Source organism: Micrasema longulum, unplaced genomic scaffold, assembly GCF_059751315.1.
Source record: "Micrasema longulum isolate JH-2025_06_02 unplaced genomic scaffold, ASM5975131v1 h1tg001484l, whole genome shotgun sequence".
In the NCBI taxonomy this organism is placed as follows: Eukaryota; Metazoa; Arthropoda; class Insecta; order Trichoptera; family Brachycentridae; genus Micrasema; species Micrasema longulum.
The window spans coordinates 172,256-183,892 of NW_028278669.1; the positions used below are offsets into that span (position 1 = coordinate 172,256).

General features: G+C 31.0%; 2 protein-coding genes across 5 annotated transcripts in view; both read left to right on the forward strand.

Moving 5' to 3' along the window:
* Nucleotides 1-320: 320 nt before the first annotated feature.
* LOC148275232 (p21-activated protein kinase-interacting protein 1-like) lies at nucleotides 321-5,027 on the forward strand. Its single transcript, XM_088235988.1, has 3 exons — nucleotides 321-589; nucleotides 2,403-2,700; nucleotides 4,170-5,027. The coding sequence occupies exons 1-3, from the start codon at nucleotides 518-520 to the stop codon at nucleotides 4,958-4,960; spliced, it is 1,161 nt and encodes a 386-aa protein (XP_088092114.1). The 5' UTR covers nucleotides 321-517; the 3' UTR covers nucleotides 4,961-5,027.
* Nucleotides 5,028-6,907: 1,880 nt separating this feature from the next.
* Spn (protein phosphatase 1 regulatory subunit spinophilin) overlaps nucleotides 6,908-11,637 on the forward strand; it is a 164,021-nt gene continuing 159,291 nt past the window's right edge. For all 4 annotated transcript variants that reach the window (XM_088235974.1, XM_088235977.1, XM_088235976.1 and 1 more), the window contains exon 1: nucleotides 6,908-7,450. The gene's annotated coding sequence lies outside the window, so the exon portion shown is untranslated. The remainder of the gene's footprint in view (nucleotides 7,451-11,637) is intronic.

Below are 11,637 nucleotides of genomic sequence, written 5' to 3' on the forward strand. Positions count from 1 at the left end.
ACGAACGCTTTACCAATATGTTGAAAGCAACGTTTTACGAAAAGGCTGAGCGTCACTTAGCTTTTTTCCGTAACATAATGATCGCATTAAAAACATAATTACCATACAAAAATAAGAGATTGAAAATCGGAGAAATATGGAGTATTCATGGGCAATTACTTCAATAACTTGCATTTGAAGTCAAAGAGATAAAAACATGAATAAATATAGTTACAAGTTCATTATTAGTACGTATATTTATTATGTGTATAATTATATGTTTATTTCCTAGTCACCTAGCTTAGCACGCGGCCCTCACAGAAGTTCATTTTTTAGGTACTAGATATACATTTTTGTTTTTCATAATGCTGGCTACATCTAAATATTTTTTCTCTATGATTCTAAACGTCACTTTTTGACAAACCTCTTCGAAATCAAATCCTTAGGTTCGACTATTTGCCATGTGCGTTTTGTAATTTAAAATAAAATCATTGCATCGATCAATACGTAATTGTGTGGAACGGAATAAAAAATAACAATGGAAGACGGGGTAGAAATTGTTGTTGGAACATATGAAGAGTTTATTTTAGGATACAAGTTAGATAAAACGGTAAACATGAATATACTTTGACTGCGAAAATACAATTTTAATAAAATTCCAGCATGTATTTAATAAACACTTTTTATTTTAAATAAAATAATATTTATATCATTTTAAAATAGGCGCAGTAAAAAACTTATTTTAGTTATAAATTGTGTTTATTAAAATCCACCACTAAAATCACAGATCATCAATTATAAAATCTGCGTAATAATGAAATTCATCCCTAACCTACGAGGGAAGGTGAAGGTTTCAGACTCCTCAAAACAAGAATCCAGGCAACTCAAAACAAACAGTATCATAAAGGACTTAAGATGTTTAATGAGTTGCCAAAAGAGATTTGGGATGCTGGATCTATTGCATCCTTTAGTGGGATGGCGATGATTTTACAGTGTCATCGGAAAGCGTCTGGATTTTATAACGTTTTGTTTTTTTAATTATTTTTGTATACATATTGTTTATAGGTTAAGGTATAACTAGGTGTTCAAATTTTATTTGTACAACTATCTAAAATAAATACATTACATTACATTACATAGGTCTAAATGAATGCCAAAACAAGATTCAGAATGCTACCAGCAGAAGTGAAAAACTTTGATAGTGAAGTGGTGTTTCTAAAAAAACTTAAAACCCACCTTTTCTCTAAATTATATGAATAAATCCTTACCGCAATGACAAAATATATTATACATATTTCTCAAAGGTTTTCATAAATTGGAAATTAAATAGAATTCAGTATTAAAAAAATTGCACTTCATAAATAATCCATAAGCATTATGCAATACTTGAAAGAGATCCATGCCTTTGTGTCCGCAATGTGTGTTTAAATCTAGACCTCGCTAATTTTTTTTTTTTTCCATTTAAGTACTTTCATATTTAAAACAAATAGTCATGTCATTCTTGATGGATAGTTAATACTTTAAACTATTATTTATTTATTTTACAGAAACATACAGTCAACAATGATTCAATTACACAATAAAGATAATTAATTAATTAATTATGGATAACTTATATAGGTCTAAAGACTTATTGAAACTTATAAGGTCTAAAGACAGACCAGCGAAGTTTCTAAATAAAAATCATACATATTAAATTATGGTACATTTTTACGTGTGTGCGTACGTATATATATATATATATATTTATATATATACATATATATATGTGTTAAAGGGTGTTTTGTGCTTATTTGTTCATGCACTTAGTGAATGCAATATGTGTTAAGATCCGCGTGAAGCATCACTTTGCATCATTCCATAAGAAGAAATATTACTGATGATTAAACTGTGTATTATGTGTCGATTAGTTACGTTAATATATAAGGCCTAGTGTTTGAATTCTCAAACTGAAAATTTTGAAATCCTATCCTTTTCTGTCATGTTCCGTGCGCCTATTACATTTTACTACTGCATGTTTTTTTGGGGTTTAAAAAAAAAAAGTCGTATTGAGGAGACTTGGAATGATCTAGGATACATAATTATTAAAAAAGAAGATTATTGTAAAAAAATCTGTGAAGTAAAATAAATCAGGTCATATATGTATAGATTTATATGCATTAAAAATCCAATGTTTAACTTGGCCATATTTGGCACTTATAACATTTTTATCCCAAAAAATATATCATTCCACCAGGAAAATTCTTATTGCTAAATAATAAAACTAATAACTACCTTATTTTTCCCTGATAGTACTTTATGAATGCAATATGTGTTTAGACCTTGGTCTTTAGGTGATTTTTCAATAAAACGGCACTGTATGAATCATCCCAAAGTAATATTGTATTTACTGGGGCATAATTTTCTAAACATATCTGTTCCAGAGTCCTGAAATGAAGCTCATCCAAAGTTTTGCGACTCACGCCCATACTGGGTCTGTGAGAAGTGTGGCTTCGGCAGGTCCTTTTCTGGCCTCGGGTGGTGCCGATGACAAAATCGTGATCCATGACATGAAAAGTCGCACGGAGAATAGAGTACTGATGCACCACAATGGAACTGTCAACTGTGTGGCATTCGCTGACTCGGGGAGCCATATCCTCAGTGGAGGGGCAGATGGTTCGTTTACCGTTACCCGAACCGGAAATTGGCAGATTGAAAAACATTGGCCCAAAGCTCATCAAGGTTTTATATATTATTTGAAGCTTTAATTTTCTGATTTTCCATTTTAATTACCTTCTTTTGTATTTTAATCAACAAATCTACCCCTTGGAACAGCAAGGTTCAAGCTAAAAAATTTAATTGAATTACCGAATGAAAAGAGTTCCATTTGCAATAGTCTTTATTCCTTCTTTATACACTAACTAACACCATCTACTGGATATTTAAGAAGTGTTAAAAGTTTCAACTGCATTCAGGTTCACAAATTGTATCAAATAAACACTGTCAGTGTCAGATGGAACTTTGTTTTTTTTTTTTAACCACAACAGGCCAGGAGGCCCAATTACATTACTGAAGTCACAGAACACCCAGGCTTGAGAAAAATCGCACTTCATTTTTGTGTTCTCACCGGGAATCGATCTCAAAACCTTCCGTGTGTGAAGCGTTTTAACCACTACTCCACGGAGGCCTCCAAGGGGTCATTATTATAATGCGGAATTCTGTCTGTGTCCACGCAAATGTGGAATAAAGTTCTATGTGTGAATTAAAACCAGAATCCTGGCAAGTAAAATATTTTCCCCTAGGTGGCTGCTCTCAGGTAAAGATCCTGAAAAAGGAAATTGTGTGGACAAAAGTCCACTCCGTATTCTAGTGGTGGGCACGTTCGCCTATCATATTTTTCAAAAAGTAATTAATTTCAGCAAATTTATTCTAAAATTGAAAAATGGTTTCTTTACTTATTTATTAGAGATATAACTGATCCGGCAACTATCCGTTATCTGGCCTAATTTTACTATCCAGCCGGACACTAGATAGTACCTAAATATCCGGTGCATACCTAATATTCATTTAACTGCGAAAATTTCGCAAAATCAATGCCACTAAATTGATTTATTGATATTGACACTGTTGAGGAAAAAGGATGTAACCCTAATTATGTTAAAAACTGTTTTTTTTCATAAAACATTTGTCAGTGTTCAGAATACACCATAGAAAAATAATTTAACCCGCAAATAAAAAATATTAATCAAAAATTATTTTTTAGTGAAAAATATATTTGCGTGAAATAAATAAAGCTCAACAGGCGAAACAACCCAAAACCATTATAATTATTTAATTTATAAACCATATGGAAATGCAACTGATTGATCGATAAGTGATCATTAAAAATATCATGAAAATATTTTAACCGCTTTTTATTTCATGAACTTACAAATTTTCGTTTTTAACTCTGAGAGAAACTTGAGTAGTGGAGTGTTTTTATTGTTTTATTAGACAAAGAACCAAAAATCCAGACATCCGGCTTAGGGGCTTGCTGTATATCCGGTATCTGGCAAAACCACTATCTGTTCATCACTATTATTTATTCTTTATAGTTGTTATTGGTACATAATTCTCTTTAATGATTTTTGTACAGCCAATAATTTAAATTAAATAATGACTACTTTATATTCAATTATTGTTTAAAATGCATTTTTTATCTTTTATTTAAGGTTCTCCCGTGACATACATTTCTGTTCACCCTAGTAGCAAACTTGCCCTTACAATTGGTGAGGATCGCACCCTGAGAACCTGGAATTTAGTTAAAGGACGCAAAGCCTATGTAATAAATTTAAATAGTAAAGGCACAGCACATCCCCTATCTGTGGCATGGAGTCCTGAAGGACAGAGCTTTTCCCTTACTGGATACAATGAAATCAGTGTATGGAGTATTTCCAATGCCGCTGTTAAACACATTCTTAAATGCTCTAGCAAAGCTGTGTGTATGGTTTGGATATCTGAAGATATTGCCGCTGCGGGGCTTGAAAATGGAGAAATTATGCTATTTAATCTAGAATCGGGGAAGTCTACGACACATCCAGCTCACACTCAACGAGTAAAAGCAGTCACTTATGATAACGGATACCTGTTTTCAGCTTCCAGTTCGGGGCATATTAAAATTTGGAAAATCAAAATGAAAAAATTAGCTTTAAGCGAAAAGTGCTCGGTGTCCACTGGGTGTCGAATTACAGATATAACTCTGGTCAAACCATTTGAAGGACTCATTAAAAAGGAAGAAGATTTATCAGTTGCTGAAACAAATATTCTTGACGATGGTGTTACTGAGATAAAAAAAAATCATAAAAGAAAACATTCTGACGAAGTAATTGAAGAAGTAGAAAAAATAAATTCTAAGAAAAGCCATATCCCCTATGTCTCTGTAAGTACCGACCATGAAGTAAAAAACTCTTCTCCTATGAAAGCAAATAAAAAGAAAAAGAAAAATAAAAAGAATAATGTTTAAATCTTCCTTGAAAATGTGTATTCATAAGTTTCAGCAATGTTTCAAATAAACAACAGAACATGCATAATTTGTTTATTATTTTAATTTACGTGAGATTATTCACGCACATGATTGTCGTACGCAGTATTAATATTGTTGTGATCGTAGAACGATGGAGGTGTGAAAAATGCAACACTGACTTTCTTTTATATTTGATCTTGAGAAGTTGAATATTAATATTTTTATATCTGTAAAGGCTTTATATTCCAAAAAAACAGGGTTTGAAAAAAAGTTCATTCGTATAACTAACCCAAGTATCAAAGGATATACTTTTGTAATTATTGAGTTGTGACATTGTGTCAAAAAAAAATTTAAACCGCCTTAAAGTTGAAGAAAATGACATGCGTCATTGTTCTACTATCATGGCGTTATAATTATTTTCTAATAATTCTTTTAGAAGTTAAAGAAGTCATTTCGAAACTTTAATAATGTTATTGTTTTTATGATCTGGTGAATCCCTGAAATTATATTTTTAAAATCATTATTTGCTACGCACAATAAGTTTTTTCAATAAGTCATACATACTCTTTGCTGATGTTTTGGGTAGAATTACATCATCCATCATTAGGGTTGGTGTTATTTGTGTAGATAGATGTGTAACGTTAAGTACTTAGCATTTGTACGGTGTTATAGTCATTGCTGTCTACAGCTTGTCAATTTGAAATCTGTGGCGCTTCACAAAGTGTACGCTTTTATGTGATTTCTTTATAAATGGGTACCAGGATGATTTTAAATGCATCCATCATCTATGTGTATAAATATAACTAAATAAATAAACTAATTGTGCATCTGAATGGCTGTGAAAATCCAAGAAGTTTTATCGTTGCTAATTGTATTTATGTAATCTTTTTCACAAAAAATTGTTACTGTCGCCCTTTTCGGTTAGAACTAACAAGAATAATAATATATAGAACTAGTCGTATCAGTGCATTTTTTATCAGACATTACAAAAAAGATAGAGAATATTTTCGAGAAGGAATATGGAAGTATAGGCACTTATCTGTCACATTTTTTATCAAATTCAAAGAAAATCGTATTTGCTTTCTCTACTTCGACACTGATATTTTTTACATTCCAATAATTAAAAAAAATAATGCTTTCATTCTCACCGATTTACATAGTGAACATTTTGTCACAACAAGCATTGAATTTTGTTTTTTTTTATACTTCTTCACGAAAAGGGTATTTACCAACACAAGATATAAATGAATAGGTATATATAGTTTCTTCCAAACATGTAAAGGAAAAAAATCCTTTACCAATTAGAAGAAATTGATTCATCCACAATAGGTACACTTATTTTTATATAAAAAGGTTATTTTTGTATTTTTTAATTGGGTTTTGATATTTTGATGTTATCGCTGTTTAATATTAAAAAATTAATTTATGTATTCATTATTCCCTTTTCTTTAAAAAACACTTAAAAAAGTAAACACGTTTGTTCAATCTTAATAACTTAGCTTGAAAATATATAATTTCGTTTAATGAGATTATGTAGATGTTTTTGTTTCGATTGCCTAAATGTTACATTGTACTTTCGATTTCTTGTTAAATATAAATAATGATTTATTATGAGTTTTAAAGGAATTAATAAAATTACTTTGGTTTATTTGTTCCTTCAAAGTATAACAATGCACTACAAAATTAGTGCTACAATCATCCAAAATATTTATTATGAGTCCTGAAACGGCTTATTATCAGAATATTTTCATTATACCTACCTGTATTATTTGTATTCGAATTTAATCAAATAATGATTGTTATCAGTTCACAAATTTATTTATTTTGGCTGATGTTATCAGTGAAAGCCTTCTATCTTTAGTTTATGGTTAAAATTGTCTATTGTTTGAATTTTCTTTACGTTGGTTAAGGTGTTAAAATAGTTTCGAAAGGTTGCCCCTCTGCTCAGTCGTTGACCGAAGTGCTATCTCGTTCGCGGCATAGTTTTCTTCTCACTCATTCGATACGAGATTGCGCGAGTTGTGGCGTTCTGCCGGCGCTTCGTGCCCCTCCCACCCCTGGGCGACTGTTTATCGTGTTAATTCACCGGTACGTCAGTTCTGCGACTCATCTTTTCTCCTTTCTTTTTTCACTAGAAATCGGCTCTCCGGAGTGCTCGTCCGATCGCGAGAATGCATTTACGGTGATGTGTTTCTGTTTTATTCAGTGATTACTTGTCATATGTCAACAACGAGACGTTTTCTCGATATTTCCAGTGAAACGCACGCAGGATTTCATTCCGTGGTTATTGATATTATGAGTACGGATGTGTAAAATGTCTCACGGTAAATAGGCTTCCGTGTTGTGTTGTGTTTGTGTTCGAAATTTTAACTAACATCATCTATTTTTGTGTACAATCGCTGTCCAGAAGAGCGTCTTTCAAAGGATAAACTACAAATATATCCGTGAATTAATTCTAGGGATGGTGTTTTGTCTCGGTGGGGTTTAAAGGTATGTATTAAATATGTCATTATACCTACACTTACATTACAATAATTTGCTTTTCCTTTTTAAAAATATATTTCTTGAATGGATAATAAATTATTATTCTTCGGCTGTAATAATCTTAACCCGTATTTATTTTCGCATTCATCCTTGATTTTGTAAACGCGTTAAAATAACAGTGTACTAAATTTATTTTCACAGCCAATAATTTATCAGATAAATGTAATAATGGGTGATAAGTCTAGTATTCTTATTTTATTAATATTTTCGATTTACTGTGTGTGTGTATACAAGGTAAATAATTTGTTATACCACATCACACAGATCTCTTATTGAAAGTACACAAATAGAAATAATATTATCTTCTCAAACACACTTCATCTGGGTAAATAAAATAATGTGATGTACCTACATACCTATATAATAATTTATTTAGTATATTATTTCTACACCACACAAAAATATATTTTACTTTGAAAGATTCATTAAACTCAGCATTTTTGCTATTTCCTTTCAACTGGATATGTTTTTTTTGTTTTTAATCTATTAAAAATACGATACGATCGCCAAGGTTGTTCCATGGATTTTTTTGCACTTACCTAGATGCAAAAGGTCAAGGGGCATCGCTGATTTTGCATTCTATCTGAATAGTAATTACTCCCGACTATTACTAAATGTAATTATGTATTGTGTACAATTTAAATGGAAAAATAGCAGTTTATCTGTCGCCTTCATATAAAAGTTTATTATTATTTACCTCTTTTAAATAAATAAGTCCAATTATACTTGTTATAATTTTTGAGATATGATATTTTATTCGATTTATAAATCATGTCGGATCTACTCGTTGATATTTTTATTTCTCTATTACTACTTATATTGTTTTTGCTTAATTTCTATTATTTGCAAATGACACCAAATAATTTGATTGATTTGATGGTGCATCTTGTAATCAGCGATAATAATAAATACATACTTATAAACACTAAAATGTTTTTTTTAAATGTTCGCCACATTCGGAATTTTTGTTAGGACCTCGTTTGGATACACTTTGTATTTTATATAATTCGAACTGAGCCCGGCAATGCTTTGCTATTGCTGGATTCGAGTACATACTCGTAAAAAGATTAAATGAACACAATCGAATGTTTGGATATCAATTATTGAATTTAGTCCAAATTGGATATGTTCGTATACATTATTATTTTTATGTTTCGTTTTACATAAATTGTTAGGACAGAGAATTTTGATTGATGGGTATTCGAACATTGTTTTCCCGTCAATGTCTTGCAGATGCCTCCTCAATACTGTGCGAAAAAAACATCTGCATGTCAGACCTTTTGTTAGAATAACAAAATCGACGTTTCTTTGTCCCGTTTTCTGCACCCCAAAACTGAACCGATTTTGTAATTTTTTTGGAAAGAGTATGAGAATAAAATTTTGTGTATCGGTACGTTTTGCGTTTTTCAAAAACAGTTATATTGTTATACTTACCGAGCGCCCGAAGACAACAGATAAAACTCTGCTTTTGTACGGGTTTTTGAATGGTTCTATTTCCCATAGTAAACTTTTTTTTTTAAATACGAAACAATAGCATCACGCCAATAGTAAATATTTATAGTGTGTAAAAAATCATTGCTCCAGTGCCATAATCCAGAGAGAAAATATGAGAGTACGTTTGTATGAAGAAAAGTCGGACTTTTCGAACTTTCGAACTTTACTTCTTAATACTTTTATGTAACCATAGAAACAGGTTCAGTGTTCTTAAACAAAACCATCGACCTATTAATACACATAGACTCACCCGTAACCCTCTAAAATTATGGCACTTATCTCATGCCAAAACGCTCAGTCCTGCCCTACGCGTTTTACTTAGTCGTTCTATAACCACCAGCCGGGTTTTGACGTGAGCTTGACATTTAATTCGAAACCGAAATGCTTGGTTGTGTCTCGAAAGCGTGTAAAAACCGTTCGGATAAACGTAATATAGATGGTGTAACTTTTCATTGGTAAGTAGGTGCCTAGGTACTTGTTTATGACTGCATTCCAGAACTTGAAATAATTCATTTTCAAATATTGAATTTAAGTAGGTACCTAGGTACTTGTTTACCGTTGAATTCCAAAACTTTAAATAATCAATTTTCAAATATATATTTTTTTTGCAAACGTCAAACTCTGCTCTTTTCACCAACAGGGGTGTACATTATTTAGGAATATGGTTTTCAAAAATGTATTGAATGTTAGTTAATATTATTTTAGTATTACCGAAAATCCAGGAAAAAGATGATCAGTCTTACACTTCAGTTGCCAGTCCAGGGACAATTAAATATTCCAGTGTAAAAACACATTTTAAATAAATATTTTATATCAAGCAGGCAAACGCGCTGACCACAATACCATGAGGCCGACTGTTAGTTTATCTTATTTATCAATATTTAAAGCATTAACTTCGCAGTCAAACATTTGATTAAATGTTAGTAAATTATTGTATGTAAAAGTGGTTATGTACAATTAATTATTTAATAACATTTTTTTATTATGTATAAAAAAAATAATTTAGCAGGAATCCAATCTTTATTATTACAATTTTATTTATTTAATTACGGACGTATTAAACAATGGTAAATACATTTCTTGATTAATATATACAGGTACAACTGAAAAAAAAATGTACAACTAAAGAAAATTAAAGCTTGGACAAAAATTAAATAATAATTACTACTTTTTGATCTTGAGTATTATGGTTTATGGTCTACCGGCCGCATTCAACCTTTCGAAACTGATAATATTAGACTTTCACTTTATATGACTACGACGCCATTTTAGCATTGTCTTTCTAACATAACCTATTACGACATGGTCCGTCAGCTGACCGTGCAACGTGCTAATGTTTTTTTTAACAACAAAGCAAGAAAATATGTTGTATAGTCAGTGACAAAGGAACATTGTAAGAAGAGATCTATGCAGCAGCTGTTATTGTAATACTAGAAATCTTTTGTATTATAATATCTATCAATAAATTTTATCTACATCAAGAGGAAACGCGGTCTGACTTTTCTTCGTATTCATTATTATTAAACGTATTCCCGTATTTTCTCCCTGGATTAGGCACTGTCTAAAGCGGGCCGTATGCGGTTCGCCGCTTAGATTTGTGCGGCCCGCAGCGTGTTTTTGATCTACCGCAAATTAAAAAATCCTTTTACAAAATTTGTTTCGTAGAACATAATTTTATTTTTATGGCATCCTAAATAAATTATTGAAATATTTATTCATATGGCAACAAGTTTTCCCAAACTGTGTATTTTTTTTACTAACTATCGAATCTTGGCTCAAGAATGGGGTCAATGATGGGCAGTACTTATCTTTGTGGAAATGCGTATTCAATTATGAATTTTATAAAATCTAAATATAGGTCTTCACTGTCAAATAAGTCACTTACACACGGACTGCGTCTGGCAACAACCAACAACTAATATTAAGTTAATGTTGACAGTATTGTGAACAATAAATTAATGAAGAACTAATCAAATTAATTACATTGTAACAATGACATCCCTGTATTTTTTTTTCTTTAAAAAGTTGAAGCGTCCCTCTATTCTATCTGGTTATTTGGATTGGCCCGGGATCGTATATGGTTTGGTCGGCCCTGCGCTGGAGCAATGTTTTTTTACACTATAGATATAAGTGACCGACCGAAACAAGATTTTCGGCTGAAACTGAAACGGAATTTCGGCTTCCGTTCTAGTTTCGGCCTAAACCGCAACCTTCAAAACCCCCAAAATCAGGCGTTTTTATTGTTAAACCTCACGAGTTCATTAAAATAAGTGTTAAATAAAATATACAAGGAAATAAAAGGCACAAATTTAATGGTTCGTTGTTATGTTATACATGTAACTAAATATATATATATATATTTTTTTTTTTTTTTCTTTTTTAAATTCAAAACATTTTTTTTTTTAAATTCCCGCCAAACTGCAGAAGCAGTTTTTTTGCAGGGATTTCTCTCTTTAAACATTTTTGTAACATAATATAATAAATGTTTACATAAAATATTTTAAAAAAAAAATCTTAAAAATATCAATAAAATAAAAGTTAAAAAAATAAATAAATACAAGTTAATCAAGTCTTTTTTGAAAACGAAATATATAAAAAATAATAAACAAACACTTTTTTTGACACTGTTTTAAATTGTT